The 21,048-nt window shown below is 55.1% G+C and overlaps 1 protein-coding gene across 5 annotated transcripts; it reads right to left on the reverse strand.

Moving 5' to 3' along the window:
• Positions 1-555: 555 nt before the first annotated feature.
• On the reverse strand, positions 556-12,953 carry DENND6B (DENN domain containing 6B). Of its 5 annotated transcripts, none has more exons than XM_045465747.1 (20): positions 12,586-12,930; positions 8,323-8,361; positions 8,207-8,249; positions 7,612-7,724; positions 7,024-7,104; positions 6,273-6,378; positions 6,074-6,153; positions 5,925-5,987; positions 5,647-5,702; positions 5,034-5,156; positions 4,831-4,926; positions 4,638-4,732; positions 4,426-4,491; positions 4,041-4,105; positions 3,861-3,950; positions 3,731-3,784; positions 3,297-3,406; positions 3,094-3,196; positions 2,918-2,992; positions 556-2,837 (listed from the first exon to the last, which is right to left on the reverse strand). In XM_045465747.1, the coding sequence occupies exons 1-20, from the start codon at positions 12,745-12,747 to the stop codon at positions 2,715-2,717; spliced, it is 1,743 nt and encodes a 580-aa protein (XP_045321703.1). In that variant the 5' UTR covers positions 12,748-12,930; the 3' UTR covers positions 556-2,714. The 5 variants fall into 5 exon arrangements, with proteins under 5 accessions (XP_045321703.1, XP_045321702.1, XP_045321705.1 ...); XM_045465746.1 differs by having other exon boundaries at positions 2,918-2,995; positions 12,586-12,872; XM_045465749.1 differs by lacking the exon at positions 8,323-8,361 and having other exon boundaries at positions 12,586-12,953.
• Between the last annotated feature and the right edge of the window lie 8,095 nt (positions 12,954-21,048).

Consider the following 21,048-nt stretch of genomic DNA (forward strand, 5'->3'; position numbering starts at 1 on the left):
CCCCAGCGGCCCTTCTCCCTCCTCACCTACTTCCAGAGGGTCTTTGGGGACCTGTACCCAGGCCCAGCATCAGGACTTTCAGTGCCTGGACTTGAGGTACGTGCAGTCTCCCACCACTGGATGGCGTGTGCTGGGCAGCAGTTGGGGACCCAGGGAAGAGATGGGGACATTTCCCAAACCCTAACCCACACTCCTACACCGGCATGCCCCCTCCCCGCCCCAGCTCCTCCTCGCACTGTTCACTTCCTCGGGCACCTCCACACACCCTCAAGCATCTCCTCCCCTTCAGCTCCCCCCACCCCCAGACCTGCCCCCAGTGATCAAGAACTCCCCCAACAAGATGAAGCCATTAAGAGCGTTAGAAGAATGTCCTGTTCTTTCAGCATCTCAGCCGCCCTCCACCCCCAACCAGCCAGGCCAAACCTCCTCCTTTAGCCCTGAACTGCATTCATACCCTGGCTTACCCAATCCCCACTGCAGCGGACCCTAAAATTACTAGGGTCTGACAAGGATGCCAACTTTTTATCGAAAAAGGAAGTTAAAAGACGAGCATGGTCACAGAAGAACATTTTAATACCAAAAATGTGGGAAGGCCACTATCCCAGACTAAAAGGGGATCTTTAAATAAAGCACAGGAAGCTGGGGGGTGATGACCGTCCTTCCTGTCCTTCCTGTCCCGGGTGTGGCTGACTGGCGTCCCCACAGCCACCACACACAGCCTTCCAACCTCAAGAGCCCTCGCTGACCAACCAAAACACCCCAGAGACCCCCCCCCCCCACCAAGGCTGTACTGTGCCCAGAGGTCAGGCTACAAGGAAGAGGGACCCCCTTCGTGGCTCCAGGAGAGATGCGTCCTCACACCTCCACACTTCAGCCTTGGACTCTCCGCCCTGGGCTGCATCGCCCAGCCTTCCAGGAGTCCCTCCCCAGAGCTCCTGCCCACAGTGGTCCTTGGGATGAACTATGAGGGACAGCCACGGGGCCTCCACCACACGGGAGGGCTCAGGGAATTGGGAGAACCTGGTTGGGCCATCCAGGAGGTCACTGGGGGTTTTGAGAAGGCCCCTCCCAGCCCCTTCCCTGCAGCCTGTGCTTCCCCGGCCCACAGCATGGCAAGCACAAGCTACACTGATGCTTGGAGCATACCCCTCACAGTTGGGGTCACAGCCGAGAGAGGGGCCCAGGTCAACTTCCCAAGCCACCCACACACCTTGAAGCCATGGCCCTCTGGGGGCCCAGGCCCAGGACTGGCCCTGTCCCCAGCTGGCACACTAGAGAGCCAGTCACAAAGAAGGTGTTGGTGTCTTTGCAGACCCCCTTGAACACCACATCCTGGATAAGGAGGCTTCCCCTCCAGGCTGATAGCCAGGGCAGGGAGGCCAGAGTGGCATTTGGGGCCAATGTAGGGCCTCTGACCCGCAGCTCCAGCCCGGTCCTGCAAAAGCGGATCTGTGCCTCCGCCCGGCTCTATTCCATTCTGCTTAACTCACAGCCATGTCCTTGGACCCTGTGCCAGACCGGGCTCAGCTGCCTGCAGAATGGCGGCAGTGACAGGCTGTCCTAGGCCAGTCAGGGCTGCACAAGTCGACACCAACATTTCTGAGACCAGCGGCCACTGTCATCTGGTGACTCTGCCAAGCCCAGCACAGAAGGGGCGCAGTGGTCAGTGAGTACTCGATCTACAGGCACGCGGAAGGGGAACAGCTCGCCCAGCCCACGCCCACTCACCGTGCAGGGAGGTGGCCAAGGCCAGCCAGGCGCCCACACAGCCTCACCTCTCGGATGAAGTCGGGAGGTCGGGAGACTTACCTGCCGGCCCACGGCACTCGGTCCACACCTCACGCCCACCCACCCGCTGGCCGACAGCACCGTCACCTGCGCTAAGCCCGGCCAGCACCGGGCATTGAGGGGCCCGGCACTCTACCGTGTCGCACCTCTGGGCCTTCTGTGCCTTGCCAAGCAGCCTGGTGCTCCGAGGCTGCGGCAGCAGGGCTCTGGCCGAGAGGACCCGGTGAGGCTTGAGTCCAGGACCCCTCATGCTGCACATGGGGGTGGATGGACACAGGGGACATAGCTCGAGGGCCTGTCAGCCAGGAAGCAGCACTGGGCGGAGCAGAGAGGGTGCCCAGTCAGGTATGCCAAGAGTGATATCCAGGACGATGCCCCAGACCCCCCTGGCAGCCTCCCAGCAAACTACAGGGCAGAGCTCCACCCCTGCAAACAGGCCTTTGCCCATCCCAAGCCAGTGACCACAGCGAGGTATCCCCCTCCCCCACAGGATGGGTGGGTGGCTGCATGAGAAGAGGGGTCTGCCTAACAGCTGCCTCCTTCCGTCTCGGGCTGGGCAGCCTGGTGGGGCCGGAGGACAGGGCCTGCAGGGCTTGGGCAGGTGGGCACCACAGGGGGCGGGTAGCCATGTGCCCAGAGCAGTGAGGGCTCCCAGCCAGCTCCGCCTCCCAGCCCTCAGGCCCTGCAGAGGGCAGGTGGGACCCAGGGGGAGGTGAGGCTCTGGCCAGCATGTGATCCGCCAATAGTCAGGGGCCAGGCTGTGGTTCCAAATGCCACCTTTACTGCTGGAACAACAGTGGTGCTGACAGGAGGCCAAGGCTGGGGAGCAGCAGCAGGGAGCTCGCGCTTGGTTGGGACCACCTCTCACTGAGGATAAGGAAGCTGGGCCAGACCCAGATCCCTGGACCTTGCCCTTTGGCTCTGTCCTAGGGGGGGCACAGGACAGCCTGCAGGTCCTTGGGCAAAGAGCCGATGGCTGTCTCGATGTACAGCTGTGCCCGCTGAAGCGTCGCCTCCTTCACCGGGAGCTGGTGGCCTTGTGCCTGCACCTGCAGGGGCAGTGGTGGTCAGGGGCAGGTGACTCCACATCCGGCTGGCAGAGGCTGGACAGGGCCAGGAGGCATCTCACCAGCTTCTCCCGAAGCTTCAGGACTAGGTCCACGACCTCCACTTCAGACTTGTCCTTCATCCAGGTCTCAATGTTCTGCTGGGAATAAGACGGAGCCAGCCATCACCAGGGCCCGCCCCCTGCCCGGGGGCCTGCACACCCCCGCTTCCTCCCCCAGCCCCAGCTCCCCCACTTACCGCCTCACAGATGGCTTCAAGGTGCAAGGCCTCCAGCTTATGGGCCATCTCTCTGTGCCGCTGCCGGTACCAGCCATCAAAGTGGGGGGACTTGAAAAACCGCCTGTGGGGGATGAGATACAGCAGCCGTGGACTGGCTCTGGGTGAGGGCAGGGTCTACACCGACCACTGCAGGGGCCTCGGGCCACCTGCCATCCACCCACCTGTACAGGCCCAGCCAGTCGCCCTTGAGAATGCAGGTGAGCTGGGGCCCTGCATGCTCCAGGCTGCGCAGGAAGTCATCCTGGCGGAAGGGGCGGATCTGGGGAGGAGTCTGAGACAGGGGCCTGGTGAGCGCGGGGAGGTGGGGGACGCAGCCTCACAGGCCCCGCACCTCGGCTGGCCAGGACCCTTCGCTGCCATACTCTTCAGCCACGCGAGGACCCCCAGCCCCCACCCTTCCCAGGACAGATCCCAGGAGGGCCCTTCTCAGAGAGGAGGGCCTCGAGCCCCTCCGGGGTGGGCCCCGTTCTTCTGTCCTCTGAGGGATGTCTGGCATGTGCGGGGACAGCCTGGAGCCCTGGGGGCTCCTGCGTACCCATGACCTCCTCCCTTACCTTCCTCCCGGACCCTCCCCAGATGCCACCTGGACCCGAACCTTCCACGGTGTGATGCTCTTCTTCAGGGGCATGAGGCTGGCCATGTAGTGCTCCTGGCAGGGAAGGGGAGGGGAGTGAACCAGGGCCCGTGGCCCTCCGCTCCCCTCCCCCTCCTGCCCTGGGCCTCACCAGGGGGATGATGAAGCTGTGGGTGAGCTCCAGGAGGTGCCGCCTCAGCGATGCCGTCTGTGTGTCCCACGGCCTCTTCTTCTGCAGGCCCTAAGGGAGCGGGGGAGGCGTGGGCTTGAATCCAAGGCAGCGCTTCACACTTCCCCACCCCTGAGCCCCCCCCACCCCCCCAGCCTGTACCTTGAGCAGCCGCTTCAGCAGCGCCTTGTCTCGGTGGAGGTGGGCGGAGTAAGCCGTGTAGAGGCCTGGCAGGAGGGCAGAGCTGGCCCCATCCCCACTGCCCCCACCCCCTCCCAAGGGCGGGGGGGGCACCCCCCCAAAGCCCCACCCCACCTCCTAGGGAGGGCAGAGCCAGGCCTCCCCCCACAGCCCGAACCCTTCAGGAGGGCAGAAGTGGCCCCCAGCCGAAGGGCCCCCTCCCACCCCCCACAGCCCTACCCCCTCTGGATGCACCTGCACATCTATTCCCCTCTCCAGCCCTGTGAAGCAGAGAAGGCTCCCCGAGAACTCAGAGCCTACTGCCTGGGTTCTGGAGGAGAGGAGGGCTCCCGCCAAGGGCACACACCTGGCTTGGTGTCCAGGGTCTTCAGCCTAGAGGGCTTTTTCAGCTTGACCTGCTTAGGAAGATCCCCTACAAAACACGGCGGTGGCTGGGCCTCAGTGCCGCAGCTCTGCCACTCACAGGCTCAGGGCCCTTGAGGCTCCCCTCTGGGTGGGCCTCTGAGCCCCTCACCCCACCTCCCCAGGTCCCCTGGGCAGAGGACAGGCCAGCCTCACCTGACATCTTGGGCTCCCCAACACGGAGGATGTGGGGCCAGTGCTGGAGTGTTTTGATAAAGAAAGGGTTTGTGACTCCCAGGACCACGTTTGGTCTAGAGAGAGGAGAGAAGAGAGAGAGAGAAGAGGCAGAGGCAGGCCCAGGGAGGTGGAACACGGCAGGCTGGGGACAGGGCACAGACGGGGGACTCACGGGGCCTGCGTGCGTGTGGTGAACTCCTTGAACTCGCTGTCATGGATGGTGAAATAGGGGCGGTAGTCACAGCAGAACTTGAGGGGCTGCAGGCAGCTGTGGGGCGGCGGGGGGGGGGGGAGGGGGAGCGTGGCAGGGCCAGTAAACACGGCAGGGGCCGGTCCAGTGCCCCGGCCAGCCCCGCCCTGTGCCGCCCGGCATACCTGATCAGAGCCAGCACCAGGTCGGAGGCCATGGCGGGTGAGGGCGCCAGGACCAGCAGGGGCTCCCCCAGGAGCATGAGCTCCCACAGAGTCTGCACGTGGGTCAGCACTGGCTGGAAACACCTGTGCGGGGCGGGGGCGGTCAGGGAAGCCCAGCGGGGGCAGAGCCTGCCAGCCCTGACCCGCCCACACCTGGCACTGCCCTGGAGGGAAGGCAGTGAGGACGTGAGGCCATGCCGAGGGGTGTCTAGGGTCGCCCCCCACTCCGCCGGCGTGCCTGCCTGGCCCTGCACTGCCTCTTGGGCAGGGCGGCTCAGTCTCCAAAGCCTGGCTCCCTCATCGACCTGCCTGGAGAGGAGTAGCCTCAGGCAGGGAGTATCTCCCAACACAGCTGCTCCCTCCCTGCACCTGACCTCTGGAACCTTCCTGCCCACCGTGCCCACCTCCTCTAGGTAGAGGCACCGGGATCCTGGGCTCTTCTTCTGTATAACTGTCCCTCATGGAACCGGCCAAGGGTTCCTTCCTGATAGGCGGCCCCCGCCCTGCACAGGGTCTACCTCGGGGGACCCCTCCCCATGTATTCAGGTAGCAGGCGGCAGCCTGCCGGGCTCACCTGAACAGGTCCAGTTCGTGGACACTGGCAAGGACCACTGGGGTGGGCAGCAGACTCTGAGACGAGGGGCGGGCAGGGTGAGGCCGAGGGCAAGGCTGGCATCCCCAAAGCCGCAAGCAGCACCCCTCACCCCAGGAGAGCACTGGGGGCCGTGGCCCCTGCCCTGCACCCCACCCTCCACCCCCACAGGGCCCCTAACAAGTGGGGCGGGGAGGCCCTGAGGAGGTGGGAGGTTTGAGGCAGGTGTGAGGCCCCGGGCCCAGGAGCGGCACCCCTACCTCATGGCTGCACTGCTTCGGAGGACTGTATTCTGGCTTGTCCACCCTGGACGGGATGCGAACCTGGGGGAACAAAAGGAACAGACGCCAGCTGGGAGTGGGTGTCCCCATGAACCTGCGGCCTTCCCAGCCCGGCCAGCCAGTCTCACCTGGAGGACCACTCCCATGACAGGCAGCTTCAGGGTCTGCCCAGGCGTGGGGGCGGGCCACTGGTCAATCTCACTACACACTGTGGACACAGGTGGCCAGCGTCAGGAGCCTGCCCCAAGCAGCAGGTGCCTGTTGAAGCCACTGGGGGCTACGGCCGGGATGATGAAACCACTCTGGCAGGACCTGACAGCCACTCACCCGCTTCCAGGCACGGTGCCAGCCTGTCGAAGTACTCAGGGGCAATGAGGCCCAGCAGCGCCTGGAACAGCCGGACGAAGGGCAGGCGGGATACCAGCACCAGAGACTGCAGGGCGCGCCGGGCCGGTGAGATGGAATCCCAGCCACTCAGGAGTCTGCAGGGACCCCTGAGGCCTGGCTCAGCCAGAGTCTGCCCGGGGCAGTACATCCCACAAACCCCACAGGACACCTGTCCCCAGAAATGGCCCAACTTGGACCCCAGGCTTATTAGGAGAAAACCCAAAGCCTGCCTCTGACGAGACAGGGAAACCTCAGGCGACAGCAGAGTGGGGCTGGACCCTGGGCCTTCTCAGGAAAATGTACGTGGCCAAGATTTCTGGGGTGATCGTCCCAGGAGGCGAGCAGCTTTTGCTTATGGTGTCTGAGTTCAAGGGGGAAGTTCTCCTAATCTTGAAAGCGTGACGAGGGCCCCTCCCCAGGCAGCAGCAAGGAGCGAGCAGCAGAGTCCATGCCCCAAAAGGCCAGCGGGAGAGCTGGGTCCAGCGGCACCCATCCCCCAGCCCTTGCCCCCAGGTGGGGCGGCCTGTGTGGCCCAGGGCAGTGAGCTCTGCCCAGTGCCAAGCGGCTGGGGGCTGCAGGAGGAGTGGGCACTACTGGAAGGTCAGGACGCCCAGCCTGTTGGTCCATCTGTCCTGATGGCCACCAGCCCTGCCTTAGAGCAGCACCACCCCCGAGCAGCCAGGTGGCTCACCTTCTGGAAGTAGCCCCTCTTCACGGAGCTGTCCTTCACCTGCCTGAAGTACACGTAACCAAAGTAGTGTGCCGGCTCCCTCTGGAAGGGGAGCAGTGTCAGCCAGGCTGAGCCCACTGCCCACGCTCCGTCCCGCCCACCCAACTCCCTGCCAAGGCTGCTACAGCTCTCCCCAGCCAGGAGAGTCCTGAGCTCAGAAGGTGGGCGACACCTCTGCAGAGAAGGTCCCTGCAGCTCCGGGGCCTGGGTGCACCAGAGGCTTACGCTGGCCTCCACACACTGGGCCACGCCCTGCCGCACACACAATGCACCCAAAAGCTCCAGGGACCCTGGAGAGTCCCCGGAAGAGTGAGCCCAACCCCAGCGGATGCCAGGATGATGAAACAACTCTGGCAACTCTGGCAGGACTTGACAGCCAGAGGAGGCCGGGGGCGCCTGTGCTGCAGGCGCAGAGGGGCTGGTGGCGCTTGGAAAGCCTACTGGCTGGGCCTGGCCAGTGCCTGTCCTCCCACACAGAGCCCAGGTGCCCTAAAGGGGCTGCTCACACCAGCCCCACCCTGGCCTGTGGGGAGAGGCAGCCACACTCACCTGCAAGGACACGGGAGCCCCACTGTTGTAGTGTCTGTCTTCCGCATGCCAGGGGCTCCTCTGCCCACCACACTGCCGGATGCGGAAGCTGAACTGAGTGTCTCCGAGGCAGCCTGGGAAGGGAGGCAGCCCCCACCAGACTGTGTCAGGGTGGAACCAGAGACGAAAGCCCAGCTTGCCAGGAAGGCTGTGTCCTAATTCATGCCCCTGAGAGTTTCACAATAAACACAGCACACAGAAGCACCAGGGACAGCCCCAAAGCATCCGTGCTGTCAACTAGCACAGGTGGGATACTGGGACACCCTGGTGTGGGGCCCAGTCAGCTTGCCTGGGACAGAAAAACAGGCCTGCCTGGACAAGAGCAAAGGCCAGGTCCCAGGTCCTGGTGGCCGCTGTGGTGAAGTAAAGGGCACCAGACCCTGCCGATCCCTCTGCCCAGAGACCCTTCTTTCCATGAGGATCTGGGAACGTGACCACCACTGAGGCAGTGTGGAGAGGGGAGTGGGGCTGGTGGGGCTCTGGGACAGCCTCACCTCCCACCTCCTTCCTGTTCCCCGCCAGCCCCAGAGCTGACATCCCAGCTGGGGCTGCCTACCTGAGTGGGAGTCGGGAAAAGACAGGTAGCAGATGCTGCTTTTCTGAAACACAGGAAACCCGGTGAGGCCTGGCTCAGTGCAGGGCCACATCCGTTCCCAACAGGCCAGGACCCACCTCCTTGTCCGTCAGCCGGAAGTCACTGGGGTACACCAGCTGCAGGGACACAAGCACCGGGTAACATCGGCTGGGCAGGCAGTGCCACGCTGGTTGGCAGGAGTGTGTCCCTTGCCCCCTTCTCCTCTTCCCTGGGCTCCCTCCGGGCCCTTCTCAGCACAAGACCACGCTATCCTTCCCCTGCCTTGGCCACCACACCTGGGCAAGCTCCCCAACTCCCTCCTCAGACCCCTCATGCAGACTGTGGTTGGCCCCCCTGCCTCCACCACCTTCAAGGTCTGCCCCCACAGCTTCAGAAGGTGTTTTTCAGAGCCCCCCGTGGCCTCCTCTTTCTTCTGGAGTGTGATTACATGGCCCTGCTTGCTGGCCCCTGCCCCTCCTGCTCTCCACCTCCTGAACCCCTCTACTCAGCCAGAGTCTTGGGCTGTACCATCCCCAGACTTTCTCCCCTAGACGGGACTTGTCAACCTCATCTCCTGGTTTCGATTCAGGTGTCATCCGAGACAGTGGCATCCCTTGCCTGTCAACAGCACCTTGAGTGCTTCACCCCAACCTCTGCCGTTCTGGGATCCGGGGGCTTCTGGCTTGTGCCCCACCTGGAGCGAGAGCCCCAGGAGAACACCGTGGGCCCCAGCCATGTCAGAAGCAGGCCCTTAGTGATCTAGGAGGCAGGCCACGCCCCAGAGGGGCAGGGGGCCGAGGCTTGGCTCTCAGGCTCAGCAACTCCATGCACAGGCCCGTGGCCGGAATGGGTTTCGTTGTCGGGGACCAAAATGGCAGGGAGCCCCACAGCCCTCACCCTCAGTGGGCCTCAAGGGGACTTCTGGGGAATTGGCGTACCGTGGGCCTTGCCGCTGCCCTGGCTCGTGCTGTCAGGAAGAGGCAGTGCTGGGAGTCTACAATGGGCCAGGAGCCACGGGCCTGTGTGCATGGGCCCCTTGCTCTGTCCCCCAAACTCTAACACTGAGGAGGAGTTGGGTTTAAGCTGAGACTCCTCCTGGGGTGTTCCCTGAGCCCCCAGAGCAAAGCGCCAGGTTCTGGGGTTTGCACTGTCGGGGTGACGTAGCTTCTTGTCCTCTTATGCTCGGGCTTGCTGCTGTGCTCCCATTTTGTCTCCTCTGCTGCACACCAAGTGTCCTGAGGACAGGGACCATGTCCCAGATACTTTGGCCTCCTGGCCCCGGCAGGGACTATACCCTCACCAGATACAGTATTTATGGCATGTGCGAAAACACGTTTGAGGGATAACAGAACAGGCAGGTCGTGTGGCAACTTCAAGGACATGTCAGCTGAGGCAATAAGATCGAAGGGCATTTTGTCTATGGGACTGGACCCACAGAGGAACCTTGGGAGGGCTCGGAGGGGCAGGGCCACAGGACCACTCAGGCCAAGCCCTCATGTGTGTCAAGGCCAAGGAAAGGCAGGTGCCTGGCAGCTGGGGCAATGGACCCTCTGCACTGAGACCAGGGGTCTGAATCAGGAGTCTTGCAGCATCTAAGCAGGCCACCTTGGCCTCTGCATCTATGTCCACGGACCCCACTGGAAAAATTGGTGAGAGCACACGTTTATGGCCTGGTGCAGTCTCTCCTGAGAATGGAGACCAGAGGGAAGGCCAAACTGAGCCACGCCTCGATGGGGGAAGAAGTGGAGTAGACCCTCAGAGAAAGGCAGGAAGCAAGGAGTCGTGCTGCCTGAGGACCCCATCCCCGTAGGCCCACGAGGGCCTTGTCCTCTCTGCCCGAGACAGTCAGCACAGCCGCTGCTCCTGGAACGCCGTCTTCCCCGAGGAAGACAGACGTGAAGTGTCCCTTGAGAATGCCCAGGTGCCTCAGGACTCTGACGCCCAAGCTGCACCCTCACACATGCACTGATGCTTCCAGAGGTTGTAACGCACACTGTCACGGCATGCACAGCAGAACCCACGCGGGAAGCCGGCTGCCTTCTCTCTGGCCAGGTATTAAAAAGGTTTGTAGAAGTGTCAATGATGCCACTCCTTTCACTAAATTTTGTTTTGCAAAATATGGCTATTTTCATGAAAATATTTATATTAACACATACAGTATTTGTTTTTCATTTGGTTTTGTTTTTTACAATAGCTTAGTATTTTAAAATTTTCTCAGTTTTAACTTCTGGTAAACGCTGATAGATGTCGCAATACAAAAAGCTTTTTGGGATCCTCGACGACTTTTGACTAGAAAGGGTCCTGAGACTGTGCAGGAGCTCTGTCCGGGAAGGACGTCAACACTGCAGCGGAGAGGGGCTCTCTGGGCCTCCAGCCGAAGTTGGGCATCCAGGGCAGAGCCAGGCCCTCTCCTTGGCTGATCCGCATGTTCTCATCCCCCCCCACTAGGCCCTGCCTGCCTTCCTCTCAAGTGGGACTCCTGCCTCACCCACAGGCTTCAGTGCACCCGTCTGCTTGGAACCCCCTCCCCGTATTGTGTGTCTGCGGGTGTCCTGTCCACTTACTGTCTGTGTCTCTAGCACAGAACGTGAACTCCAGGGGGCAGGGCCTTGTCTTCTCACTTAAGTCAGTGTTCCCCATGTCCAGCCCCGGTGCTGCAGGGCCTGGCTGGCGGCAGCCACTTAGTACTTGGGTTTACTGGATGAGTGAGTGGACAACTCCTTGCCTTTGTTCTTGCCGGTTTTTTGAGGGAGGGGTTACCTGAAACAGCCCCTTCTCCCCTGCCTGGCTGCCTCCTTCTCACCCTCCAAGATTTGGCCAAGCCCTATGCCTTCCTCTGAGCTGCACTTGTCCATGGGGTTTCTGTGGGCCAGGAGCTCCTGGAAGGCAGCCTCTGGCTGTTCTGTCCACATCCCAGCGCCAAGCACAGAGCCGGGGTGTTTCCGGTGCTCAGGCAGTCCAAGACATCCTCAAAAGCCAGAAGATCCAGCTGAAATGACCCCTGATCAAGAGGCAGACCTGATAAAGACTGTGGCTGCACTGCTAAGAGTGACAGCCCGATTCCTGCAGAGACTTGATGATTTCGAGGGGCTCTGGGTCCCCAACATCCCCTCCCAGAGCTGTGTAGCCTCACCAAAGGCTCAGAAGCCCAGGCACACAGAGCCTTTAATGGTACTTGCTTAGAATTAGCTTTCTAAACGTTTAAGTTCTAGAAAAACTTACGTAAGAACGCCTTTTCTTGTGATTTTACGGGGAACAATTTGGGCAACAGCATGAGTGTGGGCTCTGTAACACTGGGCAGATCACCTCCCCTCACCTCTCTGTGCTCAGGTCCCTCGGTCAAATGGGGCTCTCACAGTAATGCCTGCCTGGTGGGGGTGGGGTCTCCACAGAGACCTGGGCACTGCCCTGGGATCCAAAAAGGTCTCGGGAAGGGCAGGCCCTTGGTGTTTAGAAGACTCGGGTTCCCCGCAGGCTCTCGGAATTCAGCAAAGGCTGAGAAAACATGCCTTCACTGGCTTCCCCAAGGATGGCTGCTGAGCCTCATCTTGGCAACTACCTGTCAGGCTCTCTGACAACCTGGCGACGCCCCTGCACTGCTCAGCTCCCTGGTGTGGGTCACCGCTTTCAGAGCAGAGAAATGACCATTGTGACAGGCCTGCGGAAGGCCTCCCCTCCCCGAGGAGACCACATTTTCATCTATAGGTGGAGGAAGAGAAGCTGTTTGAGGTGGGGGGGAGGGGGGTACAGGCAGTGGGGACGCCCAGGCCCGGTGAGGTGGGTGCGGCTGGCGAACAGAAAGATGATTAGTGTGGTTGCAACGTGACTCCAAGGGGTCCGGGTCTGACTGTAAGCGAACAAGGAGGTGTGGACGGATTTCAAGCAGGAGAAGCCACAAAGGTTGGACTTTGAAGGACAATTAGAAGGGGGTGACGGCAACAGAGGCAACGCACTTCAAATCCTTGTTGGCCCCTGGGATTCTGGCTGGAACAAATGGGGAGGGAAGGTATCAGGGCTAGTGGTGGAAAGGGGAAAGACGGGACAGATTTTTATGGGAAAGAGCCTTGGTTTCCCCAAGTGCGGGGCCCCTCTCTCCTGCACCGCAATGGGAAGTCTTGGCAGTTTGCCTTTTTTTTTTTTTTTTTTTTTTTTCTGCTTTTGCCGGGGGCGGGGGTGGGGCACCTTCCAGGAGGTGACAGGTGCGGGGCTTCAGAAGAGGAAGAGGCCACCTGGGGGGTGGGCCCGACAGTACCTCTCGCGCGGGCAGTGCTCAGGCCGCCTGGGGGCGATGGCCGGGCCCTAGTCGGCCGGCGGCGACAGAGGAAGGCCCGCCCCGCCGCCCGGCCCCCCGCCCCGCTCACCTCCAGCGCCTGGCCTAGCTCCAGGTCGAAGGTGACCACGCACACGCACTCCAGCCAGGCCGAGAAGCGCGCCCAGGGCGCCGCCGCAGCCCGCGCTCCAGGGGACGCCTCGCCCAAGCGGCCGCGAGCCCGGCGAGGCCCAGCGCCCGACAGCGAGTCCATGGCGGCCGGGACTGCGCCCGCCGAGCGTTGCCGGGGGAACGGCTCGGAGACGTTGCCGGGGGAACTGCTCGAAGGCGGAGGCCTGGACGCAGGAAGGGACGGCGCCGCAGAGCAGTCGAGCGGCCGCCGCGGGCTAGAGGGGCCCTGCCGCGGCCTCCGCACCCCCGGCGGCCGGAGGAGCGTCGTGTGGCGGGGCGACGCCGAGTCCACCAGCGAGAAGGGCCCGTGCGGGCCAGAGCGGCCCTAGCCAGGAGGAGGAACTTCCGGGGAGGGCTGTAGAGCCGGGAGAGACTCGGGGAAGACTGCCCAGGCTGGGGTCGGGGCTTCCGGGGGCGCCGCGGTTTCCGGGGGCTCTGCCAGGGCGCTGCGGGAGCTGGAGGGGGTTGTGGGGCGGGGGCCTACGCGGCCGGCGTTCACGTCCAAATTGCGTAGTTGCTGACTTCCTACCACCCGTCGGACACGAATTCCAGTCTAGTTGTAACATTCTCTAGAGATTCCTGGTCTCCTCCCTGGGGTCGCCTCGAGGTGTGGGGTCCTGCAGAGGTGTCACGTCCTGGCTTTGCGTCCGGACACTGGAGCATAGCTGTTAAACCTGCGTGCGGACTGCGCCCACGCCCGTGTCTATCGCCTCTAGGGTCCGGCGCTCCCAAATATTTCTGTAACCCTCGTGGGCTACCTTGCACGTTCACTCAGGCCTGTCTGTCGAAACCAGATAACGCCTGTAACATGTAATTCCAGCCACCTGTGCCTTTTCATTTTCTGCCACGGGGGAGAAGTGAGGTTGAGCGGGCAGGTCGCCTCTCCCTCTCTGGCCTCCCGTGTCCCTCTGGCGTCCCCTGTTGGCCGAGCCTTGCCTGCAGAAATGTGGCCTCCTGAAATGTGGCTGCAGAGTCCCCTCACCCAAGGGCGAGTTTGGAGTAAGGACAATAACTGAGAAGACAGGCCGTGTATATTCGAGTTGTATGAAAATCCGCTCCAAAGTTAGGCTAAGCTAGCCTAGGCTGGAGTAACAACCTCCAAGTCCCCAGTGGCTTTTTCACGCGTGCCTGGGCTGGTGGGAGAGCTGGGGGGCTCTCCATTAAATCCCCAGAATACATGCCTCTGAGGTCACCGGCAGCGGAAAAGAGATAGATGAGGCCCGTTAGTTGTTAACCACCTTGGTCAACAAGTGACATGTGCATCATTTTATTCACAGTCCTAGGGCCAAAGTTAGTCACATGGATACAACCTAACTGCAGGGAAAATGAAGGACAGGGATACTTGATGAGCCACACAATTATCCTTTACAATTATCATGTGTCCTTGAGTTTAAGATGCTATTTTATAAGTCACCAAGATAAACTCCTACTATTTACACAGTGATGTGCAATCAAATGTTTTCAAACATTCTATTATGAAATATTCAAAAATACATAAAAGATAGGTGAACTGTACAAAGACCATCCTTTTACCTACAACCTAGAATCTACATCAATAGTTAATATTTTCTTATATCCGTTTTATCCTATATCTACATTTGTCCTTTCCTATCCCCATCCATCAATGCATCTTATTTTTACTTTTATTTATTTAAAAAAAAATTTTAATCTTTATTTACTTTTTGAGAGAGAGAGAGAGAGAGAGAGAGAGTGCGAGCAGAGGAGGAACAGAGAGAGAGAGAGGGAGACACAGAATCTGAAGCAGGCTCTAGGCTCTGAGCTGTCAGCACAAAGCCCTACGTGGGGCTCGAACTCACGAACCATGAGATCATGACCTGAGCCGAAGTCAGACGCTTAACCGACTGAGCCACCAGGTGCCCCATATTTTTACTTTTAAAAGACAGTTATAGACATCAATGCTTTCACCCCTAAATACTTCAGTATGTGTATTATTAACTAGTAATCTTTAGGTTTTTTTTTTTTTTTCTTTTTGGGGGGGAAAATTTATATATAATGAAATACATGAATCTTAGATGGGCAGAACCAGCAACCCAAAGAACTAGCGAGATACGGAAGGAACATTACCATCACCTCAGTTCCCGCATGCCTCTTTCCAGTCACTCTGAACAACCACTCTCCATTATTCTGATTCTTTGCACCATGAGTGACCCTGTTCTAGAACTTCATAAAAATGGAATCATACAGTATGAAATTTTGTGTGTCTGGCTTCCTTCACTCACCATGTTTTTGAGATTCATCAATTGTGTGGTATATTTCATGAGCTCACCCCTTCTTACTGCTGTGTATGCTTCTATTTTGTGAATATGCCACAGTTTGTTTATTCATTATCCTGCTGATGGACAGCCCGTCTCTTTCCAGTTGGTTGTGATAAGTGAAACTGCTGTGAAGATCCCTGTACAAGATATTGTGTGGAAGTACATTTTCATTTCTCCCAGCTGAATACCTAGGAACTGAATTGCTAAGTCATAGCATAGTCACAAAGATTTTTATTTACCTTTTCGTTTTTAATTTTTAGAGAGAGGAAGAGCATGGGAGAAAGGAGCAGAGGGAGAGAGAGAGAATCTCAATCAGCCTTCATGCTCAGCGCAACCCCCGATGCGGGGCTTGATCCCACCAGACTGGGATCATGACCTGAACCAAAACCGAGCGTCAGAAGCTCAATCCAGGTGCCCCCGTTTACCTTTTTAAAGAAACAGCCAGAACTTTTCCAAAATCAACCATATATTTTTAAAATTCAACAACAATGTCTTCCTGTTTGTTGCATATCCTTGCCAACATCTGATATTATCAGTCTTTAAATTTTAGTCAGTCTAGTGGGTGGGTAGTGATACCTAATTGTGGTTTTAATTTGAATGTCTCTGATAATGGTGTTGAGCATTTTTTTCATGTGCTTATTGCCCGTCGTCAATTGTAAAATGTATTTTGATTTCAGGCGTTACATTGTGAAAAAAAGTGCATTTTTCAAAATGTTTATTTTTGAGAGAGAGAGAGAATGCAAGCAGGGGAGGGGGAGAGGGAAGGGGACAGAGTACCCCAAGCGGGCTCTGCACTGGAATCAGTGAGCCCGATGTGGGGCTTAAACCCACGAACCTCGAGATCATGACCTGAGCCAAAGTCAGACGCTGAGCCAACTGAGCCACCCAGGTGCCCCCCAAAATGCGTATTTTACAATCAATGAAATATGGTACTTCAAAAAAGTTCCTCTGTGCCGGTTCACAGCCAATCCCCACTCGCTCTTCAGGTCCAGAGGTCCAGGTACCTACTGACCTGCATTTTTTCTCTGCAAACTGACCTTTTCTCAAAATTTCTATATAAATGCAACATACCATGTAGCAGGCTGAATAGTTACCCTCAAAGATGTTCGTATTCTAACCCTTGGAACCTGTGAATAGTTTACCTTACTTGAGGTAGAAGGGACTCTCCAAGTGTGTTTAAATTAAGGATCTTGAGGGGTGCCTGGGTGGCTCAGTCGGTTGAGCAACCAACTGTGGCTCAGGTCATGATCTTGCGGTTCCTGGGTTCGAGCCCCCTGTTGGGCTCTGTGCTGACAGCTCAGAGCCTGGAGCCTGTTTCCGATCCTCCCTCTCTGTTCCTCCCCCACTTGTGCGCGCATGCGCTCTCTCTGTCTCTCTCTCTCTGTCTCTCTCTCCCTGTCTCTCAAAAATAAATAAACCTTTAAAAAATTAATTAAGGGTCTTGAGATAGGGAGGTTGTCCTGGATTACCTAAGTGGACCCATTGTAAGAGTCCTTTTATTTTTTTATTAAAAAAAAATTTTTTTTTTTAATTTATTTTTGAGACAGACAGAGACAGAGCATGAGCAGGGGAGGGACAGAGAGGGAAGGAGACACAGAATCCAAGGCAGGCTCTAGGCTCCAGGTTGTCAGCACAGAGCCCAATGTGGGGCTGGAGCTCACAGATTGTGAGATCATGACCTGAGCTGACGTCGGACGCTTAACCGACTGAGCCACCCAGGCACCCCTGTAAGAGTCCTTTGAAGAGAAGCGAAAGGATCTGAGTCAGAGAAGGCAATGTGATGAGAGAGAGAAGTTGGAAAATGCCTCACTGCTGGCTTTAAAGATAGAAGAAAGTAGGGGCACCAAGGTGGCTCAGTCAGTTAAGCCACTGACTTCGGCTCAGGTCATGATCTCATAGTTCATGAGTTCGAGCCCTGCATTGGGCCCTGCACTGACAGCTTGGGGCCTGCTTTGGATTCTCTGTCTCCCTCTCACGTGCTCTCTCTTTCTCTCAAAAGTAAATAAATAAACAACAACAACAACAAAAAAGACAGAGGAAGGGACCATGAGTCAAGGAATGTAGGCAGCTTCTAGAAGCTGAAACATTCAAGGAAACAGATTCTCCCCTAGAGCCTCCAGAAGGAACACAGTACTGCTGACACCTTGATTTAAGCCTCATTTCAGACTCATTTCAAGTTTCTGACTTCCAGAACTGTAAGATAGTAAATATGTGTGGTTTTAAGCCACTAAGTTTGTGGCGATTTGTTACAGCAGCAATGACAAACTAATCCATATAATACGTAGTCTTTTCTGTCTGGTTTCTTGCACTTAACATCATATTTTTGGGGTTTATCCATGCCATTGCCTGTATCAGCAGTTTGTTCCTTCTTATGAATAGTATTCCATTATCTGGATATATGGCATCTTTCAGTCCACTCAACAATTGATGGACATTTGGATTATTTCCCATTTTTGCCTGTTGTAAGTAATGCTACTGTGTGCATTTGTGTAAAAATCTTTGTGTGGACACACCCTTAGGTAAATGCCCAGAAGGGAAAATATTGGGCTGTATGGCTATGTTTAACTTTTAAAGAAACTGTCAAACTGCTTTCCCAAGTGATTATACAACACTCAACCAACTGAGCCACCCAGGCCCCCCTAAATCTTATGCCTATTTTTAGATTGGGTTGTCTTCTTATCACAGGGTTGTAAGAGTTTTTAAAAATATATATTCTGAGGGGCGCCTGGCTGGCTCAGTCAGAAGAGCATGTGACTCTTGACCTCAGGGTTGTGAGTTCAAGCCCCACGTTGGGTGTAGAGATTACTAAAAATATAAATAAATAAACTTAAAAAGTATATAGATATATATGTTCTGGAATCGAGTCCTTTGTGAGATATATGGCTTGAAATTATTGTGGCTTGTTGTTTCTTTTTCTTAGTAGAATCATTCGAAGAGAAGAGATTTTTAATTTTGATAAAGTCTAACTCATCAGTTCTTTTCTTTCCCATGTCATGTTTTTGGTGTCACAGCTGAGAAATCTTTTCTTTAAAAAAAAAAAAAAAAAAAAGTTGTTTTTGGGAATGCAAGCTGGTGCAGCTACTCTGGAGAACAATATGGAGGTTTCTCAAAAAATTAAAAATAGAACTACCCTATGACCCAGCAATTGCACTACAGGGTATTTATCCAAGGGATACAGGTGTGCTGTTTCGAAGGGGCACATGCACCTCCATGATTATAGCAGCGCTATCAACAGTAGCCAAAGTATGGAAAGAGCCCACATGTCCATCGATGGATGTATGGATAAAGAAGATGTGGTATATATACACAATGGAGTATTACTCGGCAATCAAAAAGAATGAAATCTTGCCATTTGCAACTATATGGATAGAACTGGAGGGTATTATGCTAAGGGAAATTAGTCAGAGAAAGACAAAAATCATATGACTTCGCTCCTATGAGGACTTTAAGAGACAAAACAGATGAACATAAGGGAAGGGAAACAAAAATAATATAAATACAGGGAGGGGGACAAAGCATAAGAGACTCATAAATATGGAGAACAAACAGAGGGTTACTGGTGGGGGTGTGGGAGGGGGGATGGGCTAAATGGGTAAGGGGCATTAAGGAATCTACTCCTGAAATAATCATTGCTGCACTGTATGCTAACTAATTTGGTTGTAAATTAAATATGTATATATATATGTATATATATATGTATATATATATATATACCTATATACATATATATAAATTTTGTTTTAATGTTTATTTATTTTTGAACAGAGAGACAGAGCATAAGCAGGGGAGGGGCAGAGAGAGACAGAGACACAGAATCCGAAGCAGGTTCCAGGCTCTGAGCTGTCAGCACACAGCCCAATGCGGGGCTGGAACTCATGAACCATGAGATCATAACCTGAGCTGAAGTCAGACACTCAACTAACTGGGCCACCCAGGCACCCCAAAGAAATCTTTTCTTAATCCAAGGTCCTTACCCAAATAGTTTCTCCTATGTTTCTTCTAAAAGTATTTCACCTCTCACATTGAGGTCTGTGAATCATTAATTTTTGTGTATGGGTAAAGTAAGGATTTAACTTTTTTAAGAAATGTTTTATTTATTTTTTGAGAGAGAGAGAGAGAGAGAGAGAGAGAGAGTGTGTGTGTGTGTGTGTGTGTGTGTGTATGAGCGAGGGAGGGGCAAGGAGAGAGGGGAACAGAGGATCCAAGAAGGGGGCTCCGTGCTGACAGGGTGAGAGCAGCAAGCCGGATGTAGGGCTTGAACTCACAAACTGTGAGATCATGACATAAGCCAAAGTCGGACACTCAAGCAGCTGAGTCCCCCATTCCCCCCCACTTTTTTTTGGCTTATAATAACCACTGTTTCCATGATCATTTGTTAAAAAGATATTGCTTCCCTATTGAATTGACTTAATGAAAGATCACATTTGTGAGAGTTTATTTTTTGACTTTCTATTCTGTTCCATTGATCTATATGCCTATCTTTATGCCAATTCTATACTTTCTTCACTATTTTAGCTTTATAGTTAAAAATAGTAGTGTAAGTTGTTCAACTTTGTTCTTTTTCAAAATTGTTTTGGTTATCTTGATCCTTTGCATTTCTATATAAATTTTAGTATTAGCTTGTCAATTTCTACAAAAAAAGAAAAACAAAAAAAACAAAACAAAACCACCTGCTGAAATTTTCCCAGGTATTGCATTGAACCTATAGATCAGTTTGGGGAGAACTGGCATCTTAATATTAGTCTTCTAACCATGACATGGCCATGACACGTCACTCCATTTATTCAGGTCTTCTTTAACTTATTTTAGCAATTTTTTTAAGGTTATTTATTTATTTTGAAAGGGGGGAGGGGCAGAGAGAGAGAGAGAGAGGAGAGAGAGAGAATCCTAAGCAGGCTCCGCATTGTCAGTATGGAGCCCAGAGTAAGGCTTGATCCGAGGAAACGTGAGATCATGACCTGAGCTGAATCAAGAGCCAGATGCTTAACTGACTGAGCCAGCCAGGCCCCCTTAGCAATGTTTTTATCGGTTGGGAATTGCAGAAACACACCAGGTTTGACAATTTGCCAGGAGGGCTCATAGGATTCAGCACATAGTCATTCTATATTGTTACATTATATCATTATCGAAGTAAAGGGATACAAAATAAAATCAGCAAAGAGAAAAGGCCCTTGGGGAAAAGTTTGGGGGAGACCAGCCTCCAGCTTCCAGGGCCCTCTCTCAGTGGAGTCACACAAGAGGCATTTAATTGTCTCCATGAGCGGTGACAAGAGTGTGTGAAATGTTGGCAACCAGGGAAGCTCATTAGAGACTTTTATCCTCTTATCTGGAGTTTATATTTCTTTTCTAAGGCTGCTGTAACAAATTGATACAAACTAGGTGGCTTTAAACAACAGAAATTTATTGTCTTACAGTTTGGTAGGCAGAAGTCAGAAATCAACGCGTCAGCTGGTTTGGTTCCTTCTGGAGACTGTGAGAAAGAGTGTGTTCCAGACCTCTCTGCTAACTGCCGATTGCTACGTGCAAATCTGATTGGCTTGTAGATGTATCATCCTAATCTCTGTCTTTATGTCACTTCGTCCTCTGTGTCTTCTCTCTTTTACTGAGAAGGACACTCGTCATTGGATTTAGGACACACACCCCCATCTTGAAGCAAGGATGATCTATCTCAAGATTCTTAACTTCATTACATCTGCAAAGACCCTATTTCCACAGATCACAGTGACAGGTTTTCAGTGGATATATCTTTAGGGAGAGAGGCACCATTCAACCCATGACAGGGCTGGTCAGATAGGCAGTCTCTGTCTGGTGCCTGCCCAAATTCCAGACACCCAGAAAGAAAATGGGTGTTCAGTATAAATCATATTGCTTTTTTTTTTTTTAATGTTTATTTACTTTTTGAGAGAGAGAGAGAGAGAGAGAGAGAGTGCAAGCAGGGGAGGGGCAGAGAGAGAGGGAGACACAGAATCCGAAGCAGGCTCCAGACTCCGAGCTGTCAGCACAGAGCCCGATGCGGGGCTCGAACCCACAAGCTGCGAGATCGTGACCCAAGCCGAAGTCAGACACTCAACCGACTGAGCCACCCAGGCACCCCTGCTCTTAATCCC

Source organism: Leopardus geoffroyi, chromosome B4 (genome assembly GCF_018350155.1).
Source record: "Leopardus geoffroyi isolate Oge1 chromosome B4, O.geoffroyi_Oge1_pat1.0, whole genome shotgun sequence".
Classification (NCBI taxonomy): Eukaryota; Metazoa; Chordata; class Mammalia; order Carnivora; family Felidae; genus Leopardus; species Leopardus geoffroyi.